The 26,262-nt window shown below is 57.0% G+C and overlaps 1 protein-coding gene and 1 long non-coding RNA gene across 37 annotated transcripts in view; one reads left to right on the forward strand and one right to left on the reverse strand.

Annotated features, from left to right (window-relative positions):
* The window catches only part of NRXN2 (neurexin 2), a 97,396-nt gene that overhangs the window by 35,201 nt on the left and 35,933 nt on the right, over positions 1–26,262 (reverse strand). For 11 of the 32 annotated variants that reach the window (XM_077862256.1, XM_077862246.1, XM_077862245.1 and 8 more), the window contains 10 exons: positions 23,819–23,980; positions 22,627–23,065; positions 18,565–18,951; positions 18,179–18,382; positions 12,317–12,345; positions 10,611–10,737; positions 9,842–10,223; positions 9,035–9,225; positions 7,225–7,398; positions 6,748–6,867 (listed from right to left, as the gene is read on the reverse strand). In XM_077862256.1, the coding sequence (XP_077718382.1) occupies positions 6,748–6,867; positions 7,225–7,398; positions 9,035–9,225; positions 9,842–10,223; positions 10,611–10,737; positions 12,317–12,345; positions 18,179–18,382; positions 18,565–18,951; positions 22,627–23,065; positions 23,819–23,980 (2,215 nt within the window). Of the gene's footprint in view, positions 1–1,129; positions 2,302–6,747; positions 6,868–7,224; positions 7,399–9,034; positions 9,226–9,841; positions 10,224–10,610; positions 10,738–12,316; positions 12,346–18,178; positions 18,383–18,564; positions 18,952–22,626; positions 23,066–23,818; positions 23,981–26,262 lie in introns of those variants that run through there. The other 21 variants (XM_077862270.1, XM_077862255.1, XM_077862262.1 and 18 more) reach the window with 6 other exon arrangements.
* Positions 526–6,450, forward strand: LOC144292246 (uncharacterized). Of its 5 annotated transcripts, none has more exons than XR_013359691.1 (4): positions 526–946; positions 4,276–4,400; positions 5,447–5,655; positions 5,915–6,450. It is a non-coding gene; the product is annotated as an uncharacterized LOC144292246 (long non-coding RNA). The 5 variants fall into 5 exon arrangements; XR_013359692.1 differs by having other exon boundaries at positions 532–946; positions 4,314–4,400; XR_013359689.1 differs by having other exon boundaries at positions 536–950; positions 5,450–5,655.

A 26,262-nucleotide genomic window follows, 5' to 3' on the forward strand; every position in this document is an offset into this window, starting at 1 on the left:
GCAGGTGGCAGGTACACAGGTAGAAATATGACGCAGAGAACCTCGGGGCTGAAGCTATGAAGTGATGAGGGGGCTGAGATGGGAGGTGATACCGGGGCTGAAACAAGAAGTGATAGAAGGTTGGAAATGGAAGACGATGTGGTCTGAGAGGGAAGGTGAAGGAGGTTTTGAGGTGGAAGGTTATGAGGGGCTGAGACAAGAGGTGACAGTAAGTGGAAAATGCTAGAGGACTGACACCACAAGTGATTTGGTGACAGGGAGATTGGGACGAAGGTGAGGGAGAGATTGGGATGAGGGGTGGTGAGGAGGTTGGGCTGGGAGATTACAGGAAGCCTGAGTTGGAAGGTGATGGGGAGCCCGGGATGGGGGCTTGGAAGCTCCAAGCAATAGGGCTGTAGGGGTGAGAGATGCTGGGGGTCAGAGTTGAAGGCCCGGCAGAGATTAAGGGGCATGCAAAGGAGAAAGGAGGCTGGGAGAGGGCTGGGACGGTGGAGGGAGCTGCCTGTTTGGGAGGTGATGGCAAGACAGGAGCAGGAAGAAGGGAAGGTTGCTGGAGGGCCAGAGGTGAAAGAGGAAGAGATGGGACGTGTCAGGCAGCGGGGACAGAAGGGATGGAGGGGAGCACCCCTGCAGGGGTGGGAGGCACAGAGATGCTAGACCAGCCGGGAAGGTAGGGAGAGGCAGAGGTGGAGGTAAGGTGGCAGAGATGAAGGAGATGAGGAAGGTGAGTAAGAGGCACGGGGCAGGGGGGAGCTGGACAGAGGATGACAGGACGGAATGGGGAGGTGATGGGAGCGGAAACAGGAAGGTGATGACAACCCGGAGATGGGGAGAAGGAGGTGAAGGAGAGGCAAGAAATGAGTGATGGAGGCAGGTTGCCGAGGACGATGAAGGAAGGGGCTGCGGGAGAAGCAGGGTGGGGCTGAGAAGATGCGAGCAGGAGATGGTAGGTGAGGGAGCGCGGCCGCAAAGCCGAGGGGCCGGGCCGGGCCGGGCGCGCACAAGCCGGGTGCGGCCCGCGGGGCCGGGGCCGGGGCCGGGGCCGCGCGCACGGGAGGCCCGGGAAGGGGGGCGCAGGGGGGCGCAGGGGGGCGCAGGGGGGCCGGCCGGCCGCGGCAGCGCCACTTACCGTGCCCGCCGCGGGTGAGGAAGGGCATGCGGTTGATGGCGATGGGCACGGTGCCGTGCTTGCTGTGGAAGTGGTGGACGTGGTGGGTGGTGCTGAGGCTGGAGGAGACCCGGGCCCCCTCGGCCGCCCCCAGCAGCAGCAGCAGCAGCAGGAGCAACGGCGGCGGCGGCGGCGGCGGCGGCGGCGGCAGCAGAGGTGGCGGCGGCGGCGTCAGGGGCCCGGCCAGGGCGGGGGGGCGGCGCGGGCACCCCCCCTGCCCGCTCCCCCCGGGGGGCATGTCGGCCCGGGGGCGGCCGCCTCACAGCCCCATGGCCGGGGGCGGGGACGCGGGGCGGCGCGGCCCCGCGAAGCCCCCCTCCGGCTCCGAGCCCCGGGAGGGGGGTAGGGGGCGAAGAGAAGGAAAACCAAGAGCCCAAGCCTCGGTCCGGAGCCAACGAAATCAACCGGATCCCGCCGGGGAATCCGAGGTCCGCGCAGCGGCAACGCCAAGATCCAGGACGCCTGGGTCCATCCCAAGGAGCTAAGGGTCCGCCCGCATCTCGGCGGGGTCGCAGCGGCGCAGGGGGCCGTCAGAAACCCGGGGGAGCGCCCGGGGGAGGGGGCATGGTGCCGGGCGGAGAGGCAGGGGAGGCGCGGGCGCGGGGGCCAGGCAGGGACGGCAGAGCGGGGGGAAATCCTGCGGAAAAACCGAGCGGGGGAGGAGGGGGCCCGGAGGGGAGACGCGGGAGACCGACGGGGACCAGGGCCGGCCGCGCCGCCGATGCCGCTGCCGCCCGACGGAGGCCCGGGAAAGGAGGGAGCGGCCGGGGCGGGGGGGGCGCGGGGGGGAGGAGAAGGGAGGAGGGAAGCAAATCCGGGTGAGGGGGGAATGAAGGCAGGAGGGGAGGGGAGAGGAGAGGAGAGGAGAGGAGAGGAGAGGAGAGGAGAGGAGAGGAGAGGAGAGGAGAGGAGGGGAGGGGAGGGGAGCGGGGCTGAGCAGAGGAGAGGCGCGAGCCTGCGAGATTCCGGCGGAGAGATGGAGGCAGCGGAGTGTTGCTGCAGAGGCTGAGGGCTGGAAGGGAGAGGGAGGGAGGGAGCTGGGGAGGGAGGAGAGGCGAGCAGTGGAGAGGGGAGGGGAGACGGAGCGCGGGAGGGGGTGCAGGGCGGAGGGACCCGAGCGGCTCCCGAGCTGCGGGCGGCGCTGGGCAGCTCTGCCGCGCGGCACCTGGCTAGCCCGCTCCGCGCTCGCCTCTCCTCGGCGCGCGCCCCGCCCCTCCCCCGCGCCCGGGCGCGCGCGCTCCCCGCCCCCCGCCCCCCGCCCCCCGCCCCGGAGAAGGGGCCCTGCTGAATAATTGAACGCGACCGAGGCGAGCGAGGGAGGCGAGCTCTCTTCCTCCACCTTCCCTTCCCCCGCACCTGGACGCACCCCGGTAGTGCTCTCGGTCCGGCGCGCGGGGATGTGGCCGCGGCCACCTCTGCACGCACCCCTCGGAACACACGTGCACGCTAGGATGTGGACGGGTATGGAGCCACCCACGTGCCCACACAGGCGCCAGTGAGCGCGCAGGCACACGTCGGCTCAGACACATACATGCACACATGTGCTCGCAGGCACTGGCACACGGACTCACATGCAGCTCGGGGGAGGGGCACGGGGTGTGAACATGCAGAGGCACATGAGCGTGCACACATACATGTTTGGCCACAGGGGATGAACAGCCAACATACACACAGCCGCCTCCCCCAGCTCACCCTCCAAAAACAATGACCCAGAGCCTCAAAGGTACCCAAGAGTGAGTCACGTCACACACACACACACACACACACACACACACAGTCTTCTCACCACCTACCCAAAAGGGTGCTCCCCTACCCCCTGCACACCCCTGAACTTCTCCAATCCTCCCTCTCTCCACTACCCCTGCCCCTCCCCCAGCCTCAACCTCTCCCTCCTCGGAGTTTGCAGGACACCGGTCCACTGAGTGTCCCATGTAGGACAAAACCCTTCCTGGGTCACTTATGTTCAGCTGAGAAAGCCCTTCTAGGTGCCCCTTCACTGAGATCTGTCCCTCTCCCACCCCCACCCCCACCCCCACCCCCACCCCCCTACCCCCACCGCCCGCAGAGTTTTGGAGACCTCTGGGAAGCACCTGTCATAGCCCAAGAGATAAGTGCAGAGAGGCTCCCTTGCCTTCATCTGGATGTGACCTCTGCACCCACATCAATCTGGGTTCCGTTAGGACCAGGAAAGAGATGTGTGGGGGGAGCCAGAGGGTAGAAAAAGGATAGGAAGGGAGGTGGAGATGGAACTGGAAGGAGCCGAAGAAACAGTATAGTAGGGTGGGGAGGAGAGTTGGTGAAGAAAGGCCAAAAGGAAGGGCAAAAGGAAGGCGGAGGTGACATGAGAAAGGGGAGGGAGTGTGGGGCACCCAGGCAGGAGAGGGCTCGCTCCTGCCTATTGATTCCGAATTCCATCTTGGGGCAAAACCTGTTACCAAGAGCTGCACAGTGCTGCAGGCCACTCTCAAATGCAGTCAGCACCCAGGACCACCTCCCCACCCCCACTGGCCCCAGGCCCTTCATAAGAGAAAGCTACAAGGTGCTACAGGGCTCTGGGAGGGAGGAGAGAGGGCAGCCTGCAAAGCCCCCCACCCCCCACCCCCACTCCACCCCACCCAAGCCTTGTCCTCCTGCCCCTCTGTCCCGTTCTTAGCTGCCCCTGGCTCTGGAATAGAGACTGACACAGCTCTGGGCAGGCAGAAAATGTACGGTCCCAGAGGGAGGGAGGGAGGAGCTGGTGGCTGTGAGAGAAGAGGAAGGGAAACCGCCTAGAGGGCAATCAATATTAGTGAGTGGGAAGTGGAGAGAGTTGCAGAGGGTGGCACTGGGGAGCAAGGGGGGGAGACAGAAGGTACAAAAAAAGAGAGAGGTGTGTGAGAGTTAATAGAAGCTGCAGAGAGGGACAGAGCAAGTGGATGAGAAACAGGGTAAGACATGGTGAAGAACTGCTGCGGGGGGGGGGGGGGGGGCTCTGGAAGACAGGACCCACCCCCCCACTCCATAGCAGGCCTGATGGGAGTGCCTGGGTCCTGAACCCAAGCGCCATGGCAGGGAGTTCCCTTCCTCTCCCTTTCTCTCTCTCTCTCTCTCTTTCTCTTTCTTGGCAGAGATGGGTTCCCTCCTGTGATCTCTCTTGCCTTCCCAGTGCAGACTACAGAGCTGTAAAGGGACACAGAGGTTCTTCACACCCCATGTCACAGATGGAGAAACTGAGTCCACAAAGGGAATGAAGGTCAGACCTCTCCCTATCCCAGTCTCTCCCCCACAAGACAACCCCAACCCTCCTCCCTGTCTTCTTCGTGACCAGCGGCCTTCTCAGAGCCTTCACACTCAGGGGCAGAGTGAACTGAACAGGCCTCTTGGCCAGGTTCCTGCTTGATCTTGTGCCTCGCCAGGGCCTCGATGAGATCAGCCAGAGAGAGGCAGCATGAACACGAAACAGCCAAGCGTGGAGAACTAGGAGGCACGACTCCCAGAGAAGAGGGAATTAGGGTTTGGGAAGCAATGGCAGAACCCCCAACCCCAGGGTTCCTGCCTGCCCTTCACTGGTGGAGATCTCAGAAGGTCCCCCCAGGGCTGGTATTTGGAGAAGCAGCAGGAAGAATCCCGACAGCTGCCAAGCTGCACCCACCTTGTCTTTACCTGCGTGGCTCTGCTCAGGCTCGGCCACCAGACACACAGACCAGTGCTCGGGGATGATGATTCTTGCCAAGATGTGCTCTGCTCCCCAGCCTCAATTATCCCTGCCTCCCACCTGCCTGGAACCTGGAGAAGCTGTTCCCACCTCTCTTCCCACCCCTGCTAAAAAAGATGGCATGACTCCCTTAAACCCCCATCAATCACTATGCCCGCCTCCAGAAGGCTCCAGTGTGTGGGAGTGCAGTAGTGACGATGGGCAGTGGCATTTCTTGACCTTGATCCCTTGCCCTCCAGGCAAGAAATGCCCACTATTAGCACCACCAGCACCCAGGACTAAAGGAGCAGCGGGAGGTAACAGAGGCAGGAGCTCCTAGGTCCTAGCTGCACTCTGCCCCCAGCACCCTAGGACTTAGGGCATGGAAACAGCTTTGGTGTCCTCATTATTTAAACAGGATAGTCGGTCTCCATCCCCCTGCCTTTTTTGAGGAACAAATTAAAAGTGCCTTGTGAGCTGCCAAACATGAAACAATCAGCAGGCGTTGCTACTATGAAGCAGTAAAGTGACCAGCATCTCCAGATCTCCTGTATACAGAGAGTGAGCTGGAGAGATAGAGGCCCAGCCCTGTCTTTATTCCCCAGCAGCCAGGGTGTCCCTGATCTGGCCACAGCTGGGGACTTCAGAAGGAACAGAGGGCACCAGATCAGACAAGAAAACCCTGGAGACAGGATGGGGATGTGGAGGTACTCAAGGCTGGGCCATGCCTGAGAACCAGGACAACACTGAGGGCGACAGGACATACTTCCAGAGAAAACCCAACATCTGCCCAAGAGCCCAAGCCCTGAAACAGGTAGGTTTATCCTGTAAGAAAGTCAGGACTCAGGCTCAGATGACTAAGGCTCCAAGGCCTGGCATGGAGGCAAAGCATCGTGACCTGTTTTTAGCCTAGATGGACTATTAACTACCCCTCAGAAATCCACTGACCCCTCCGGGCCTCAGTTTCCAAGTTTGTAAAATGAAGAAGCTCAGTGCTGCATAATGTGTGTGTGTGTGTATGTGTGTATCTTTTCCCAGGCCACTGACTTGTCACATCCCTGGTCTCTCAACAGGCCTACCCCTGGGAAGATCATCAGGTGATGCCTGAGAAGGCTGTCCCCTCTCCCAGCCACTGCCCCCCTCAGATAGAAGCTTCCCTGCCCCAGGCTCTAACCAGCTGCTGGGTACCAACCACAAGGGACTAGAAACTGCTGTCCACCCTGCCGTCTCTAAGGAGGGGCCTTAAATAATATGCAAGTTGGCAGACAGATGCCCAGGTGAGGAGAAAAACCAGGCAAGGACATTAAGGAGTGTCCTTGTGACTCCAAGGGACAACCTGTAGCTGAGATTCCCTCGGGACAGGGGTGGGAACCTGCACAGCCAGAGTCTAGGGAAGCCAGCTGGGCCTGGCCTCCAGGGAACCTCCTGAGCCTGCCCCCCTGGGAGTGGGCCTACCCAGGTCAGGAAATCAGAGACTTCCACTGCAAGCTTCTGTGGGTACCAGAGGAAAAGGGGTGAACACCTGGTGAACACCTGCCCCCGCCCACTGTCCCACGCAATAGCATGTATGCGTGAGCTACAAATAAAGCATGTAAGACTGTCACCAAAATCTCCCAGGAGGAATGGAGCCTGACACCTTTGGTCATAGGTGAAGGGAGTGGTGTCCAACCAGCTCAGAATGAGGAGGGGAGGCCACCTGGCAACAGATTGCCCCCAAGATTCAGCAGCAGCAATCCTGCACAGGCCCAACAGAAAAGTCTCCAAGAGTGGACAGGCAGCCAGCAGCTCCCCTTGGGCTCTCAACAGGAAGGGCTAAGAAGGAAGCAGAATGGCTCTCAGAGACCCTTCCTCCCTCCCTGATGGTCCCTGCAGATGGGCCTGGGCCAGAAGCTCCCCGGGCACTCACGGTCATTGCAGACAGGGCCTCCGTAGGAAGTCATGGTGCAGTCACAGGTGAAGCCATCCCACTGTTGCAAACAGACGCCCTGGTTGGCACAGGACTCTTCGGTGCAGGTGGTGCTGGGGCCTGGAAGAGGCAGGAGGAAGGAACACCCCCCACTCAGTCAAGACCCCTCCCTCCCCAGGAGGTGTGAAAGCTTCAGAGCCAGGCCAGAGGTCCGGCTCTCAGCCCTGCCAGGCCTAAAAGGGCCAAAACCTGACAAGGGAATGGAGGCAAGGGGAAGGAACCTCAGGGACTGCTAGGTTTGGGCTTGACCTGTGATAAGGGGTGGAGGTAAGAGGCAATAGGAAGGGCAAGAGACCCCTCAGCCCCTGCAGCCCTGCCCCGGAGCTATGGGGGCACTTGGGCTGCCCCAGTGCACCTGGGCAGCTGGCCCTCCTGCAGCCTGCAGAATCACACCTAACGCCTCCACCCTACACTCACCATCACAGCCCCTCTCCACCTGCCCGATGCGGTGCAGGGCGTCAGCGATGAGGTCTGGGAGGCGTCCATTGAGGTCCACCGAGGCCAGGCAGCCCTGAAAGCCATCCCGGGAGGCCACCAGCTTGGGCAGGTTGCTGAACATGTTCTTGCTCAGACCACCAATGTACAATTCCCCTGCAAAAGAAGAGAGGTTAAAACCTAGGCACCCTGGTGTCCCCGTCCCACCTCCTGGGACACCAGCATCTGGTTGACAAATCCTCCCGGCCCGCAGCATCCCCTCCCTCCCAGACTCCAGTTTCTGTTTGGAGATCCCACGACCCACCCCCACCTCTTCCTTCTTTCTTCTCCACTTTGCCATCTGTCTGCTCCCCCACCCCAAGAGAAGCCCAGATGCCCAGGGCGGGGTTGGTGGGGAGGGGTGGGAGCAGCTGGAAGAACGGGCTCCATGCTCTCTCCCACACATCTGATTCCAGTTCCGGCCTGTAATCAGGGCCTTTCAGAGACATGAGGCCCCATCTGCACCACTCCCACTCCCTTGCTTCTCTGTTCCCACGGCTCCTTCAAGCCTCTCTCAGCCAGCTCAGTGCTCTGACCCTGTCTCCCTCTCCCCCACAACCGGCGCTGGGCCTAGGGACTCTGAGTGACTCCAGGAAGTTCTCCTCAGGGACACCTGATCCCAGGCACTGCTGCCTGGCCATATCGCACCCAACTCCCTGGAAGTCTTGGCCAGCCCTAGCAAAGCTTCGGCAAGACAGTCTTGGCCACCAGCTCCTTGCAACACAAGACTAGCTAGCCCAAGCCACCCTGGGGTTTGCCGCCACTATGGATTATCTGTGACACATCGCCCCCTTCCGGGGGCCTGGAGGATTGGCAGCACTCTGCCAGTACCTGACCAGGCTTCCAGCTCCAACTCGGAGTCCGGTTCACTTGGTGACCTAAGGCAAGCTATCTAGCCTCTGAAGCTCCCATTTTCTCCTCTCCAACGGGGGGTGGGTGAATTCCCTGGTCTCTGAGGACCCTCCCCTAGCCCAGACAGTCTGAATCACACTGACACAAAGGGGTCCCCAGGGGCTGAGGGCTACTCAGAGCCTGTGAAAGAGGTGGCTCATGTTGCCCCGGTGGCCTCGAGAAGCCTCAGGCCTCATCTTCATTTCTGTTCCAAGCCCTGGGCCTGGAGGCTCCTCCTTCTTCCCTGCTCTCTCAGGCACCCATTCTGCGGGCAGGCAAGGACTACTTCCATGGCTACCCAAGAGGCCAGGGGAATGTGTGACTCTGGTATGACACAAAGCTTACAAGGGAAGCCTGAATCCAAGAGTCGCCTGAGCTAGCCTGGCCAGTGCCCAGTGTATATGACAAGGGCAGCAGGCAGGCACCCCACAACTACTACTCGGTCGTCCCTTTATCAACTGCTCCCTCCTTTCCCATCTGGAGGAGGCACCTGCCAGGGCGCTAAGCTCCCCAATCCCTTTCAAGCCCTCAACCAAGGCAGACTGCTCAAGCTGGGGGGCCAAAAGGCCTTCAGAAGCCCTGGACCACCTACTGCTAGCTCTAGAGCGAGGCCGCCAAGCTCCCCCCACAAGGCATATCCTGTGGCCAGGCTTTACGTGTTGAGGGCAGCCTCCTGGAGAACTGAACCGAAAACATCAGGCTGGACACAGCAGAGAAGGGGAAAGAGGTGGAGACTGTGGGCGGGGGAGAGAGAGGACCACCCAACTGAAAGAGCACACTGGTCAGGGATGGGAGGCAGCTCGCTGAGGCCGAGAGGTGTCTGAGTTAGGGCCAGGCCTCCTCCACAGGCCCCAGGCCCCACCTTTGAGATCGAGGTTTCGGGCGCCATTGGAGTGCTGTGTGACCGTGCGGGAGTCGATCTTGAGAGTGTGCACATTGCCTGGGTCCCTGGACACCACCACGTTGTGCCACTGGTTGTCATTGACCGGTTTGTCTGAGTTCCCCTTCATCAAGGATGGGCCATTCCCCAGGTCAAACACGTAGTGGATGTACCTGCCCCATGGTAGGGAGGAGACACCGGTCAAGGCAGGGGCAGTGCTGGGAAGGCAGAGTAAAGAGGAGCTATGGCTTGCGGGGACCCTAGGTACCACAGGATAGAGAGGGAGACCCAGGAGCAGAAGGACCCAGCCCAAGGGCAAGAGGTTGCTGGTGTGAGGTCCGATCATGCGGAGAACGTGGGGATGGAGGGCCACAGAGGAGCCGGATCCTGTAACAGGCTCAGAAGGGGAGCTGGTGGGGGGATAGATTCGTGGGGATAACAGGGACCTCCAGGGGTGGGACAGAGATGCTCTGGGAGGGGGTCCTCAGACAAGAGAGGCCATAGGGGCAGGGGCCCTGCCTTCTGCCTACAGAGAGGACCTGCCTGAGCCAGGACAGTGAATGAAGAACAGACACAACTGGGAAAATCCTGGTGAGGCAGTAACGGGGGAGTAGCCAGAGTGGAGGAAGGGGGTGCTGCTTTTCCATCTTGGCAGGTGGCTGGGGACTTGAGCCCTGAGCTATGGGTTCAGGGGACTGGATGTCTCAGCCAGCAGCTGGGGGCCAGATTCTGGGCAGCCCAGGAAGGGGAATCCCTTCCTCGCCAGTGGTGCCGCGCCCAGCACCTCACCCCTTGACCAGCTCGATGACAATGAAGTCATTGCCATTGCCCGAGTTGAACAGGAGAAGCCCATCGGGGGCTGTGGTCTTGAACTGGAAGAATAGGTGCATGGAAGCGTAAGCTTGGAGCGTGGCGAGAGCCAGGTAGCTGCTGCGACTCTTGAAGGTGACAGGATCGGCCACGATGGCCCGCAGGCCAAAACGAGCGTTGAGCTCGCAGTAGGTGATGTCGCCATCCTTGCACTGGTCCATGTAGGGCTGGCCGTTGAACACCAGCCCGCTCAGGTGCCCGATGAAGTTGGAGGGGACCACAGAGATGAAGCGCCGCTCTGTCATGATGCCTGTCTCAATGTTGTGGAACTCCAGCCGCGTGTGGGCTCCTGCCATCTGTCCTGCTCAGGACCAGAGACAGAGATGAGGCAGGCAGACTGGGGGATCATTTCCGGGGCTGGGCCTTGGGTGCCAGGAGCCTCGGCTCCACATAAGAGCCTCAGTGGTGATGGGGGAGGGGGGGTTGCTGGCAACAGGGCCCAGGAGGAGCCAGACAACTCGGTGGCCTAGTGCTCACAGCCATCCGGGGCCATGCCACCTGCAAGGAGCTCAAACAGTCCCCCATGGTCGGGGGGCCCCCCATACTATACCACCCTCAGGGAGAGATTACCACGGTAGCTCGCCAGAATGTGGTCCCTAGGAGTGGAGACCCAGGCAGCTGTCACCAAGAACAGGGCCACCCACAGATCGTTAGAAATGTACCCACTCCCTGGTCTCAGACCACTTACCTTCCACGGTGACGTTGTCCACAGACAGCTGCAAGCTCTTGCCACGCCGCACCACCCTCACCGTGTGCCACTCGTTATCATTGAGCTTGTGCCCGGCAAAGAGCGTCTCAGGGCCTTTACCTGTGGCACCAATGGGGGAGTGAGCACGGCCCTCACACGCACTCGCATATGGCTCCGTGGGCCCCCCCAAGCACACAGAGTCTTCTCCCCACCCCCCGCGTACACACATGTGCGCCCAGGTCCACACATTCAACCTATGGCACATATTCAGCTGTGCCACACACCCACCCACACACACACACAAGTACACACACTCATGCTATTTTTACACACCCAGTCATAAATCGAGATAACACTCAGTGCTGCCATTCTGGGCAATTTCCAAGGGCATCATTGGATTAGAATTTGATGAGAATGGTGCCTCCAGAGTTGTGCCCTGAGGCCTCGCACACAGACACCCATACCTACAACCAACATTTTCTTTCCAAGTCTTCTAAGGAACTTCAATGTCAGTGTGTGTAGCCAGCAGTGAAATTCCCAGCATATAGTCATAGACCTATAATTTTCAAAAATACAGAGCATTACCATGCTCCCACTTGTATTGTGTACTCCCAGCTCCGTTGCTGGCGGTGAGACCTTCACATAGACACACAGCTACCCCATCTACAGAGGGTCCCCATGTGACCTCTCTGTACACAATTGGTCAACTCCACACCCCTGGATGTGCAACCACACACGCAGCACAACCAACATGGCCAGAGAGAGGAACGTTTCTTAGCAATTATGACCATTTATTCAAGATCAGAATTCAAGTCTAGAACAAAATATCTTTTTCTTTAGGATGATATGAAACTGTGCTGCACTCCCAGATCACCACCCAGACCCCCAGTGCTCAGGCTAGCGGGGACAGGATTCACCACGCATGGGCACACAGGTACCAAACACACACAGAACCACGCTGAGCGTGCACGTGCACACACACACACACACACACACACACACAGCCCCTCGGCCTGTGTCTGCCATGTTCCCAGTGCTCTCTTGCATGACATCAGGGCACACCACGCAGAAACACTCTCCCGAAGACAGAACATTGAGCCCAGCACACCCGGATGCTCAGAAATGCCCACACCTGCTCTCCGTCTCACCCAGCTGAGAGCCTCTAAATGCACCCCCTCTCAATGCACCCCCACATGGCAGAAACTCAGCCCCTGCCTGACACAGGAGCTGTGGAGGGCTGAACTTTGAAGCCCGGACCCCTCATCTTCTTCTTTGCGGGCCTCGCCCTCCCCCTTGTGGCCACCTCTGAAGATGCAGTGGAACTTCCCAGCGCCTCTCCGGCTTCTGGCCATAGGGTGGGGGGCTGTCCTGCTGCGGGTGCCACCAAGTCTTTGTCCCCCCCACCAAGTCTTTGCCCCACCTTCTTGGGGACTTGAGATGACAAGGTCTCCTGGCCTTCTCAGAGCTAGTGAGCGTGCTGACCCAGGGCCCTCCACCAGCCCTTCCTGGTTCAGCCTCATTGGTTCTGCCCTCCACAGCCACCCCACCCCCACCGCCCTCATGCCTGCTCCCCTCCCCACACCCACTGCCCAATCCCCACACAGGCTAGTGAGGAAGGCTGTCCTCCCCACACTGTCCCTCCCCAGATCCCAGTGCCCAGCATCCCAGGACCCTGGGGGCTCTGCAGAAGAAGAGGGAAGCCACTTACTGGGTGCGCAGCCGACGCGCAGGCAGTCTGGGGGGGCCATGGGGCGGGCAGAGGGGGAGGGGAGACAAAAAGGTAGAACAAGTTTTTTTTTTTACATCCTTCATAGGGAGGGGTGTCTGCGGGCGGGGGTTCCCCCCGGGACCACTTTCTGGGGACCACGCGTGCCCAGGTGCCCTCTTCCCTTCCTCAGTTGGATCCATCCCTCCTGCCCCCAAGAGGGCTCCAACCCTCCCCAGAGCCGGGAGGCAGGGCAGTCAGGTGATGGGAAGAGGAGCCCAGGCCTCTCCTGTCTGAGGGAGATGGGCACCTTGGGAATCCCAGTCGTACAGGGGATCATAGTGGGGCTGCAGGCTTGACCCACCCCACATCTCCGCATTTCTGGGAGGGAGATGTCTGGGGAGGGCCAGAAGCCCTGCATCCCCTGCTCTGGGACGACTTCCTGCTCAGAGCCCAAGTTATGACACATCACTCTCCATGCCCGCCCTGGGCTCTGAGCTAAATGACGGGGTCTGTCCCAGGGCTCCCTTCCGGTGGCCATACACCTCCCAGAGTCCCAGGGGAGTAGCACCACCCCTACAGGAACCTTCCTTCTACCCTTCCTAACATGGAGGATGCAAGGCTGCCACTGGGGACTGCAGTGATCCTTCACCCTAGAGCAGCTAGTATCAATCTGTGCTACGGAGGGGTCAGGGCCTCACAGATGGGGACACTGGGGCCCCAAATTATTATTTCAGAGGACACACAGCAAATCAGGGACAAGCAGGCAAAGTCTCCTGCTCCTGCCCCACCTCTCTGCTCCAGCACTGCTATCCTATGACTCCAGGATCAGCAGGCTCCACGTGGCCAGAAAGCACACTATCTACACAAAACTGCAGCCCAGGGCCCCAGGGCCTTGGGCTGTCCCCCCGAAGGGACACATTACCCACAACTTGTTAGGTGGCCAACCTTACAGAGAGAACAGAACACTAGGGTCCTAGGAAGTTGAGGCTTAGGGCCCTTTGGACACCTGCACCAAGCCATCAGACCCAGAAAGCCTAAGGCCGCAGGAAGTCCTACACCCTGGGGCACAGGAGCTGGATCCTAATCTCATTATGCGGCTGTGGGCAAATCTCTCTTCTCTGAGCCTCAGCCTTCCTTCCTGTGAGCTGAGAACAAGAGACAGATGTCTAGTGGGGTGGCCCTGGTCTTTCAGGAAAAGGACAGCTTCCAGGAATATCCTGGCATCCTGCGGCTCCTCCCAGGACAGGCTCTGCCCGCACCCCTGCACCCAGGAAGCAAAGGCAGAGGGGGGCAATGTGGCATCCCATGGGCTCCTGAAGGTTCCTGTAGGGGAGGTAAACCGATTCCCCTGTGGCTCTGAGGGCACGGGCCCCTCGGGCAGTACGGCTGAGCTCTACACGCGTCGTCAACCACAGCAGAAGAGTGGGGGGGAGCAGCCGGGACCCTAAGCCACAGCCTGGCACCAAGGGAGGGAAGAGAAAGCAGAGGAAGGCGGAGGAACAGGTTCAGGGGGAAGTCAGAGGCACAGTAAGAGGAAGGAGGTAGAAAGAGTGCAGAGAGAGAAGAGGAAGGAAGGGGGAGCCAAGGGAAGACACTACAGGAGGGGTCAGGGGAAGGGTGGGAGGGTGCCAGGCCTGGAGTCAGGTCGCGGGGGCTCTCTTTGGGCCAGCAGAGTCTTCACCAATGAAGGGTCCAAAAAAGAAAAAAGAGGCTGGAAGGGCAGGTGATCCCCTGCTGGGAAAAGCTGTTCTTCCCCTCCCCAGCAGGGGAGCACTGGGAATGGGGGCCCATCTGTCCAGAGAAGAGGTGTCAGCTCCAGGTCCGCCCCCGGCAATGACCCCACTCTCAGAAGCCCCACTCCAGTGGGATTTGGGGACAGCAAGCACCCCATGAAGACTGCAGGAAAGAGCCGGCACCATCCCAGAGGCCAGCAGAAAGCAGGAGTGAGAGCGGGTGCCAACCCTTCCACACACGCACCCGCCCAGAGCCCAGCTCAGGCCGCTTTAGCTAAGTGACCTGTTAGCTAGTCACCTGTGTCTCAGGTTCAGGGAATGAACGGAGGTGACAGGTCTACGCAGACCTACCAGAGTCCTAGCAGGACGCAGAGACCAGGATGAGGGGATGAGTGTGTGCAGAAACAGATGCCTGCATGTTAAGGAACCTAGGGTAAAGGACCCAGGCTTCCTGCTGCACACCCACTCAATCCCCTGCCCAACTCAGACCCTACAGATTGGAGACAGTGAGTCCAAGGCTTCTCTGCAAGGAGCCTCAGGAGCCCACGGACCAAAGGTTCGTCTCAGAGGTAACACTTAAGAGCGGCGGCATGCAGTGCTTGTCCAGAGCACTCCCCCCAGCAGCCCAGCCTATTGGAAGAGCCTGGGAACCACTGTCGGCCCCAGATGGGCACAAGGCACCCTTCCACGGCCTCGGGAATTAACAGGCTTTGGAACATAATGCTTATTCAGCCTGGCTTACAACAAGAACGAGATAAGCTTACTCTGTATGGCCTGAAAGGTCTGCCAGTGGGAATTTCAGAAAGAGTGGACCCGGTGATTAGAATGGTCGTCGGAGGAAGGGGCCTGGGACATGGGCCTCTGAGCAGAGATGCAGGAACCAACAGTTAATTCGCATATGAGACAGGTGGGGAGGCGGGGTGCTGGCTGGAGGAGATAGCTTCTAAGGGTAGCTCCAGCTTGGAGATTCTCTAATTATGATACGCCGTTCATGTCAGCCTCACTGATGGCTGGGACTGTGCCCGCCTGGTGGAGGGCCCCAAGGGACGGCCCAGGCTGGGCAATGGCCTGGGAAGCCATACCAAGGGCAAAAGGACCCAGGATCACAGGTTACACTGGAACAGGGTGAAGAATCCAGGGGAGTCCAGTGTTCTCTGGGAACGGAGGTCAACCACCCTGCAGACAGGGTGCTTACGGTATTGCTCAATGTCTGCAGGCATGGTGGAGGCCAAGGGACAGGACAGGAGGCACTGTCCAGCTTCTCTAGCATCCTCTGCCTGGAAGGAGGCAGCAGCTCTTGGTTGGTCCTTCCTGGCCCTGCAAATGCCCTGCTTCCTGAAGCTGGCACTGAGTGCCTCCTCCAGGCTATCCCCCCAAGTGTCATTGGCAGCCTCACTTTCTTCTTTAGGACTCAGCACCAAGCATGTGTCCTACCACTGAGCATCTGACAGGTTGCACAGCTGCCCCCCTACGTCTGCCTTCCTTCCCTACAGGACAAGACCTTGAGGTCAGAGATCGAGCCTTGCCAGGTTTCCCTCTGTTCCCCCGTAGTAAATCCTGCCCAGAACCAAAGCTTTGGTGCTGTCCCTCACCTGTGAGGCCCCAACAGCCCTGGATAGCAAGCAGGATGGAGAAGCAGGGGCCTGGCTCTAAGCTTAGGTCCCTACCCTGGTAAGATCTGTCTTTGAGAAGGCTGGATGAGTGTCTATGTATGCATCATGCTTCTGTACAATGCCTCCACTCCCATTATTCCATCTGAGCCTCAAAACCACCGCAGAAGGTAAGCAGAGCAAGGATCCTTAACCTCATTTTACAGATAAAGCAGAGGCTCAGAAGAGGGGAATGACTTACCCAAGAGTCGAAAAGACCAGGTCTGAAACCCAGATTTCCTGGCTCCAGGCCCAATGCTCTTCCCATCAGAGCCTAAGGCTGAATGGTTGGGTGTGGATCACACAGCAGCCACATGCCTCCCCAGACACGTGTCACTTGGTATTATCGACAACTGCATCTGTACCAAGCATTTGGTCACAGCTTGTCATGAGCCATATTAGAGATGGCATCTCTGCGTGGGGCCCGGCACAGCCATGGGTGAGAGGCTATAAGACAGGTGAGAGATGGGAGGACTGTCTTGCTGGCCGGCATCCTGGGGGACACCTTGTTCTCTGACTTTTAAGTATTTCTGAGGCACAGACTGAAAAGCATGCTAATGGGAAGGAGAGGATCTTAGATCCTAAAGGTGAAAGGTCCTGAGGACCCGCCAGAGAACTTTTTCCTGGCCAAGGACACTGCCTCCTATCTAAAGACAGCCTAAGTCAGGAGGAAGCATCTGCCTTCCCTGTAAACAGAAGGCCAGAGAGGTTCCCGATTGTATCACCACCAAACACAAGGAGCCATGTGCTTACTGTGAGGAGAACACACACCTCTCAGGGCGAAGGACTATGTCACACCGGGTCTGGGTACACAGACCAGGGCAGTCTGAGAAGCGAGGGGCCACTCATGGGGTCCTAGGTTGGTGCCTTCCTCCTGTGACAATTTCAGGGGTGCCAGGGGATGTACAGACCACGGAACATCGGCCAGAGGGTGTTTCCCTTCCCACTTTCCCCCTGCAGTGCTGCCCCCCACCAGCCACTCTGTGGGCTGTGATGATGGCCAGAAGCAGAGCTTCACAGAGCCCTTACGTTTCCCAACTCTGGAACCCTGGCCATTTGCACACCTCCCTGCTTCCAGCCCCCACCCTGCTTGGCAAATCCTTGTCCTAGGAGTACAAAGACCAAGTGGCCAAAAGGGAAAAGGAAAGACATTTTATAAATTTATTAACAAGGCAATGGGGCCCCAAAAGACCACAGTCTGTCCCACAAAATGGCCTAGAGACCAAAGTTAGGGTGAAACTCTAGATCAATATTTAAAAGCTCAAAGCTTTGTGTTCTCTCCAGTTGAGGATCCTAATCTGCTCAGAAGAGTCCTACTCCTCTTCCTGCCCAGGAGGCAATGAGTCACCCTCGTGGCCCGAATCTTCCGATGTGGCAGGCCCCTGGGGGCTATACTTCTATGTGGTATGAAATGGACAGTTGTGAGCCCAGCCTGGATGGCTCAGGACCTCTAATTTCCAGCGTTCCCCTGACCAAAAGCCTCACCAAGACAGGATCCTCGTCGTCACTGTTGTAACCCAGGTGCAGAATACACTGGCATCTACAATGTGTCCCATAGACATGAGCCAAGTGAGTGCACCTGCTGTTTCCTTTCTGCCCCAGCAGGCCTGATGGCCCTGCCCATACAGACACCCTGGGGACTGCCTGGTGAAGTGGGGCCTCAGCCTGCTCTAGGCAGGAGCAGAGATGGCAAACTGTCTGACAGTGAGGATTCTTGTTGCCCTCTATCCCCTAGTCTGTTAAAGGCAATGGGAAAACATTGTACTTTAGGGCAAAGGACCTGGGTTTGAGTCTGGGCTCCTTCCCAGCTATTGCTGGCTTTATGATGTTGGGTAAGTCAGTAAGTGAATTTCACAATCTATAAAACAGGTAAAGCCAAGCCCAGCAGGTGATCCTGTGGCTTCACAGGGCAGCTATGGGACTCAAACGTGAAAGCAGACAAGAAAGATATGTCCTGAGATGTCCAGGGTCACCTGTGTACCTATGCACACAAACACACAGCTCTTTAAACGCAGAGCAGATGAGAGTGGCTACGTACAGGGCCAGGTCCTCTTCATCTCCAGACAAGCTGACCTGCACTCAGGCTTAACACCACTAGGCATCTGCAGGTCCTTCCCAAATGAATGAACCCGCAAAAGAGTAAGTGGATGAGCCGACAACCAAGAATAAGCTATATTGTTACACGTGTATGCAGGACAGACACCACCAAACCCAAATGAGTGCCCCGGGAGAGCGGTTGTCATACCAAGAGCACTTGGGGAGATGGTATGGCCATACTCAGGGTACCCCCATACATAGTGTTGCCAAATCCCCTACACTGTGCATCCTTGCTGGGGATGAAGCTCTCAGGGGCTCTGACCCAAATTGGCACCTCCCTTACCCACTCTCAGTGGTGCTACCACCAGCTTCTCCAGACAGAGGGGGTGTGGTGAGAGGCAGGGACAGAGAAGGGACCAGAACACAAGGTGGGGTGGTTACCGAGGTTGACAGTGAGCTTCATCTGGCCCCCGTCCAGCTCGAGGCGCAGGGTGTCGGCTGACTCCCTGGAGGTGGTGGCCATCATTAGCCCATAGGCCCGCTGGGACATGAAGCGCAGAGACACATCCTCCGCCTCCGTGTGCATGGCATTGGGCAGCATGATCTTCATATACATGGAGCCATCATAGCTCAGGACCGTGGCCTCTGCCCCAGAAGTGGGGGAAGAGGGAATCGGGGTACAGGTGAAGGCCAGTGGAGGGAAAGAGAAGACCGAGAGGATCGTTACAAGGATGGCAGACCCAGGGCTGGCCCGTGAGGGAGGGGCACCCTGAGGAAGAGGCACAGGGACGGGCAGTGGGGACATGTGGAGTGAAAACCAGCCTCACCTCTCTCGCAGACCCGCCCCAGAAAGCCGGTCCCAACGCAGTCACAGACGAAGCGGTTCCAGCCCTCTCGACAGATGCCCCCATTGCGACAGGGGGCAGAGGCACACTGCTTCAGTGTCTCCCGGGAGCAGAAGGGGGTGATGCCCACTGCCCCCTGAGCCTCGGCCAGGCCCCGAAGGTCTCGGCTGCGCCCATCTATGAAGAGGTCTCGCACACAGCCCACGTAGCCAGCCCGGAGCGCCGCTGTCCACACCTCTGGGGGCAGAGGCAGGTCCACCCGCCCCCCTTCAGGGAGACCGCCTAGGTACAGCTCACTCTCCAGGTCCAGAATCTCACTTTCCCCCGTGGCCAAGAACGGTGTGCTGCGGCTGTTCACCGAGATGGAGCCTAGGGATCAACGGAGAGTGTGCCTCAGTGACGAAGGCAGGATAGAGAGTCAACATGCGCCAGAAAGAGATCCCTGGCCTCCCACCCCACACCCGTAGCCCTGGGCCAGAGGGTCAGCCTTATTTGCTGCCGTGGATATGACCTGACAAATATTCCAAGTTCAGGAACTCAGGTGAGCCATCTCCAGCCAGCTGCCGTGGGCAGTGGGCCTCTGTCCAGACTCCTCTCCCTGCACCTACATGAGTCTTCAGAGGATGCCAACCGCAGGCAGACATGCCCCAAAAGGGCTGGATCACTCATAGGTCATTCCCCCAGCTAGTCCCTTAGGCCAGAAACCAGAGGCATGGAACCCTAAGGAAGCTAAAAGGTTTGAATCCAAAGTGTTTTCCTCCTACTAACATTTATTGAACTTTTATGACTGTATGTCAGGCACTTAGCACTTCACTCACATCCGAGTCTCAAGGTAACCCTATGAAAGTGGTCCATTATGATCCCATTTCAAAGGGGCAGGTGACGCTTAGGGAGATTGGGGAACCTGCCCAAAGAAGCACCAGAGGGTAAGAAGCAGAGCCAAAGTGCCATGCAGAGCCTGCATTATCCAACCCTCTGCCTGGCAGGCAGATCCACTCCTGAAGCCTGACACAGGATGACAGCCAGGAGAGGGGAGGCTAGGAACACAGCTTCTGTGTTGTCAGAATTCTCTGGAAGGAAAGGCTGGTTATCCTGAAGAAAAAGATTTGGGATCAAGTGGGAGCTTCAAAATCTTTACCGAGGGGTGCCTGGGTGGCTCAGCAGTTGGGCATCTGCCTTCGGCTCAGGTCATGACCCCAGGGCCTTGGGATGGAACACTGCTTGGGGCTCCCTGCTCAGTAGTGGAATCCGCTTTTCCCTCTTTTCCCTCTCCTCTTTCTGCCCTTGATCATATGCTCTCTCTCACTCACTCTTTCTCTCAAATAAATAAATGAAATCTTAAAAAAAAAAAAAAACAAAAAAACCCTTTACTGAGATCTTTAAAAAGCAGAAGCTTATATAATGAAACTATTGTTTATATTTTTTAAAGATTTATTTATTTATTTATTCATGAGAGACACAGAGAAAGAGAGAGAGAGAGAGAAGCAGAGACACAGGCAGAGGGAGAAGCAGGCTCCATGCAAGGAGCCCGATGTGGGACTTGATCCCAGGTCTCCAGGATCTCACCCGGGGCTGCAGGCGGCGCTAAACCGCTGCGCCACTGGAGCTGCCCTGTTTATATTTTTTTACTTTTCCTTCCCCTCTCCTTTCTCAAAAAGAATTCTAAAAAAAAAAAAAGTCTGCCCATCTCCATGGGGTTAAAGAGAGGTAATAAGGGTTTGGTCTCCGTTAGGCCTCACTGGCCAGAGATCCTGGACAGTGTAGGGGGTGCAATGGGAGACTAAAGCATGAGCATGTGGTGTCAAACTAAGGAAGCAGAATTGGGGCCTCCTCCCTGGATGGGGATCCTCATCTGGAGCATATTCTCCTCTGCTCAAAATCTCTCCTGAACTGGAGAAGTCACTCCCCTGTCTCCTATTTTAATAACATGGCCCTAGCTTGTTCTCCCCCAACAAGGTGTCAGACGCTCCAGGGTCTTGCTGCTAAAACCCATTCCCCCACCAGGCTGCCAGATATGGACCTCGGGTCTCACCCACATTTCTATTTGTAGCAGATTCCTCAGATTGTCTACTCTACCCACCTGCTGGGGGGCCTCCAGGACATGGACACTGCCCAGCTGGACTCTCAATAAATGAACCAAATGTAGGAGAAGGAAGATGGAGGGAAAGAAAGAGATGGCAAAAGAATGTATAATGGAGAGTCAACAAGAGGAAAATAAAGCAAATACAGGTCTTGGTCCAAGATCCTTGCTCTACAACATGGAAATGGAACAACCCAAGTATCCATTGACAGATAAATAGACAAACAGTGTGGTGGTATATACATAGGATGGAATATTATTCAGCCACAAAAAGGAAGGAAATGCTGACACATGTTACAACATAGATGAAACTGAAAACACACTGAGTGAAATGAGCCAGACACAAAAGGAAAATTATTATATGATTCCATTTACAGGAGGTCCCTAGAGTAGTCAAGTCAATTCATAGAAACAGGAAGTAGGATTGTGGAGGCCAAGGGATTGGGGAGGGAGAACAGGGAGTTAGTGTTTCATAGGGACAGAGTTTCAGTTTGGGAAGATGAAAATGTTCTGGAGGTGAATGGTGGTAATGGTTATATCAGTGGGAAGGTCCTTAAGGCCACCAAACTGTGCACTTTAAAAAGTAGTTAAAAAGGTAATGTTAAGTGTCATTTAACACAATTAAAAAAGAAACACATGGAAAAAGTCAAGGAGCGCTTTGTTGGGATGCCTGCCCCAAGGCTGGGCTTAGATGTATATGTGAACGTGGGATATCAGAAATGGCCAGAGCTGGTCAAACAGTGACCCAAGGACCAGCCAGACCTGGCGTGGGGGCTCTAGAGATCTGTGGGAGGCTAAGAAGACCACTTAATGAAGGGAGAGAGGAACAGAAGGCCCCGGGGTTTTCTGCAAGGCCTAGGCAAACTTCCAATCTAGAAAGTCACTGGTCACCTATGGGGAAACCCTGAGAGGCAGCAATTGCTCTGTGAAGACCCCCAGGTGCCATCATGAGACAAAACCAGGGGATGAACCCATGTACTATAAAGTCTGGGGGGAGGCGACATTTCCCTGGGGAAGAGAAAGGAAGAAACAGCCTGCCCTGAGAGGCTGATGTTTCCGGTAGCCAGAGCATGCCCCTCCTCCCCGTGTGTGAGGGGGGAAACGGCCCCTCCGCCCAGTCTCGAGTCTGGTGCAGTGACACCTGGGGGAACATAACAATTTAGCTGTTGTTGATAAATGCTCACATTGGATAATATGTCAGTTCTCCTTTACATCAATTCATTCTCTCCTGGTCAACGCGGTGGAGTAGAGTGAAGAGAGAATTGGGCAGGAAACAAGAGGATGGGAGAAAAGACCAAAAAGGAAGAGTAGAGGAAAGGGAGGCTGGAAGCAACAGAAGTTTTAAGAAATAGCACCTGCTTGGCCTGAGCACTCTCTTCCCTGCTGCTTTATTGTGCTAGAAACATCACCAGGTGGGAGTGTCAGGTCGTTTAGCATCTGTGTCCTCCCCCACCTGAGCATGAGCTCGGAGACAGCCAAGACTGTTTCAGCCGCCCTCATCCCGTCACAGCACCTGGAACAGCACCTGGCACACAGTAGGTACTCCACAAGCATTTGTTGAGTGAATTCATAAATGAAAGCTGCATGGACCTAGCTAGAAGGGAGGCATGGTTGGAGAGGTTTTTTGTATTTTTGTGTAAAGGACAATGGGCTATCTACTCTGTGGTAGGCACCATGCTAACGCTTTTACGGGTATTCAGTCATTTTCTCTTCTTAAGGACTTTTTTAGATAATGAAACTGGGGCTTCAAGGGGCTGAGTAAGGGCCTAAAGTCACACACACAGTAGGTGTGAACCCCACTCTGCTGACTCCAAGCCCTACCCCCTACCAGTCAATGTACCATGGCAGGAGGAACAAGGAAGGGACTGACAGGGCAAGGAGGGGAAGAACAGTGTGGGAGAGCCTGGAAAGGAAGTCCCGCAGGGGGAGGGTGAAAGGGTCCCCCACCCTCCAGGCCTCCTGACCTTTGCGCCCGTCCCTTTGGAAGTCCACGTGGCACCACTCGCCGTCATTGACCTTGCGGCTAGATGCCCGCAGCTTGATGCCCCCAGAGCCCATGTCCAGCAAGAGGTAGAGGTAGCCGTCCAACAGCTCCATGGCAAAGTAGTCGGCCCGCTGGGCAGAGCTGTGGCTGCCGGCCCCGGCCCCAGCCCGCCGGCCCTGGCTGAAGAGTAGCAGTCCGTTGGGCTCAGTGGTACGGAAGTCTAGGGAGATGGAGCCAGTGCGTTTGGCACTCCATCGGGGCAGTGCCACGAAAGCCTCAGGACTCTCAAAGGTCACAGGGTCCAGGGCAGCCACATCCTCACAGCGGAATGACAAGTCCCCCTGCAGCTTCATCTTGGGGTCCCCTTCCTTTGCCAGGCGGGATAGCTCCAGCTTGAAGTCATTATTCTTATAGACCACCTGCAGCGGGGGGCGGGGGGGGGGGGGGTTGGGGGCGGGTAGGGTCAGGGATGAAGAAGCAAAAGCTGCTCAGCTTCCAGCCACTCCTGCCCAGCAGCAGCAACCACCATGGGACCCTACCATGGGAGTGGAGGGAGTCCCCTCCTCAATGCCATGGGATCACTGCCTTGGACTTCTGTCCTAGAACTCCCTTGTCCCACTATGGTCTGTGCTCTGTCCTCTGGCCCAGCCTAGCAGGGCAGCCTCAGTGCCTGCTGAATTGCAGTTGCATAATAATGGCAAGACAGTCACTGCTAACATCTCCTTGACATCTTCCAACTGACAGTATTTTTATTTACACTCTCATCTGCTTCTCACACCCACCTTGAAAAGTAGGTACTGACTACTCATTTTTCAGATACAAACACTAAGAATTATACAAGTCAACGGACTTGGCCAAGGTCACAGAGCTAGTGAGTGGAAGAGCCAGGACAAACACAGGTCTTTGGTCTTCACATTCAATATTCTTTCCTCTGTGCTACTGCTGCCTTCAAGGGTCCTCTGAGAGGAGGGGGCCTTCAGTGGTTCAAGGGAATGAGAGAGAAGAAGCCTCTTGATGGAGTCAGGGGCATTAGGTTTTGAAGAGGAAAGGTCACCCACCACCTTGGAAGGATCAGAGGAGCCAGGCAGCTAGCCACGTCAGACTAAATCCCACTGAAGATAGGGACCAAAGGGTTTCCTGGCTGACCCCAGACCCTTCCTAGCCCTACTCACGTCCTTGAGGCAGCCCATAAAGTTGTTGCTGACAGGCGAGCCAGGCAGGTCAGCCGTGTTGGGACTGCCCCCAATGTAGAAGAAGTCATCAGAGCCCAGCATGGTATAATCCTCCTGCGTGTAGCCTGTGGTGGTCAGGATCCCGTCCACCGAGATGGTCACCTGCCCAGCCCAGGGAGGGAGGGGGAGAAACAAGGAGACAACTGGCATCAACTCCCTGGGAAAAGCCACTGGCTGGGCAAGGGAGGGGCCAGGGGGCTGCAGGGGAGGGGGACCCTCCATTTTTATGTCTGCTTGTCTTGGAAGAGGAACAGTGGGGGGAAAGAAGGAAGGCAGGAAAGGAGGTAGCACAAGATTTGATGGTTTCAGGGTGGGCTAAGGCCTGCCCCACAGCCCCCATCTCAGCAAGCAGAGGCCTGAAGGGTACTTGGAATGCTCACCGTGAAGATCACCAAGTAGTTTCTGGAAATGGCTCCACAGAGGAGTGGGGAACTCAGGACAAGGCCCCATTATGGGGAGATGCAAATGGCATCTTCACTTGCCTCCTCTTGAGGTGCTCTCTGGATCTTCATGTGATTTCAGAGCATCTCTCATAAAGGAGGTAGAGAACACCAATTCTCCTTGGATCTTAGTGGCTTTGCCTCACCTACAGCTGTCTCTTTGGGGCACTGAGGAGTCCCTCCAGTTTTAGCCCAGCAGGGAAGTGGGAGATAGCAAGGGCATGCAGAATAGGAGCTCAGATACTACTGGCAGCACTTGGAACTACCTCAAGGACACATAATGCCCTTGGGGTTGATTCCCACCACCACCACCCTAACATCTAGGGCTCCCACTGGTCTCTGCCTTCTTCCAGGGTCTGTTTATTTCCCAAGTCCCTCTATATGCCGGTGGCTCTCTTGCCTCCCAAGGAGAGGGCAGCCCTCTACCTATTCACCAGCCTGCCCTCTTTTCATCATTGTCTTCCCTACTAACACCACCTTCATTACTCAGGTCCAGGTTAGGGAACAGGGGGACAGGGCTAACCTCAGGATACCTTAACCCTGGGCTGAAAAGTCAGGTAAGAAAGCAACGTGGGTAAGGATAGAAGAGCACCCAGTGTTCCAAGGAGATGACAAGGGCTCAACAGTGGCCTGGGGAAGGCAGAAGTGACCCTGGAGAGGAGTGACAAATGCAGGGAAATTTTATCTACCCCCTCCCCAGACAAATGCCCACTTGACCCCAGAAAAGTTTAGCCATAGGAGCAGCCTGCAAGGGCTCCAGACCCAGCAAGGTTGTGGAGGAAGAACCAAGGGCTTCAGGACTGTGAGCGCCCCACTCTAAGAAAGCTGTGGCTTAAGATGGTCACCCAGGAAAAGTGGGCAGGCTCCTACAGGGGCCATCAGGAAGTTGGCTCACAGTGAACCCAACACTGTGCACCCACAGACCACAGCTCACCCCCCACTTCCAATCCCCAAACACGCTTTAGGACCCTCTTTTCAGGCAACGTGTGGAGATTTGGGCCTTCCAGTCACATCCTGTGATGACCCACCCATACCAGTCCATATGACAAGCCACAAGCCAGGACCTGAGACTGGTCTCCAGGGTTCCATTGTTATGGGGGTAGGGAGGAGGATGTTAGGAACTCCTAAAGAACATGGGCAAAATGAGGCAAGTGGAACTTCCCCCACAGGGCCCTCGAATCCCCCACTGAGATTGGGGGTACAGCTGAGCAGAATGAGGGCTGAAGGGGTCCCCCTCCTGGGAACCATCAAACCTTGTGCTGGGGGGACCAGGTTCAAAGACAGAAAGTCTGTGTGGGAGGGGTCAGTTTGAAAGCTTTTGAGTCTTATTTGAAGGGGAGGGCTGTTGTCATTATTGTTTATTTCTTCTTCCCTCCACCCACCTGAGTCTGGGAAGTAGGGATCTGGGTGGAAAAGGGAAGGATCAAAGTATTAGTCACAAAAACATGCAAACAAGATTAGAATGGGCAGAAGGGGGCCAGGGAAAGGGAAGTAGAGGACTGGGAGGAAGGGGTGGGATAAGGCAGGGGGAGGGGTGGTAGGTGAAGGGGGCTCCCTGGGGCAAATTCAGCTCTATCCCACCTTGCACCTCCACTCTTGATGCCACCTCAAGACCAGGAAGTGGGCCACTAATTAGTTCCTGAGCCTGTGTCTGGTCACCTCAGCTAGATGGTCAGCCTCTAAAGGGTCAGCTCCCAGCCTGACATGTCCCCATAACCACATTAATCCCAGCACAATCCAGGGGCACATCATGGTCATCAAAGGTGAACATCAAGTCACCTCACGACGCAGAGAAACACTGGCCCCAAACATCCCCAGGAAGAAGCTTTCCTGTCCTCCCTCAGTGAGCTTGGCCTTCCAGCCTCCCCTGAGCCACCCAGCTGCATCCTCCCTCCTCAGCCCCAGCTGGGGCACAAGGTACTGGCATCTCCCTCACCCTGTGGT

The sequence above is a fragment of the Canis aureus genome, chromosome 21 (genome assembly GCF_053574225.1).
Source record: "Canis aureus isolate CA01 chromosome 21, VMU_Caureus_v.1.0, whole genome shotgun sequence".
In the NCBI taxonomy this organism is placed as follows: Eukaryota; Metazoa; Chordata; class Mammalia; order Carnivora; family Canidae; genus Canis; species Canis aureus.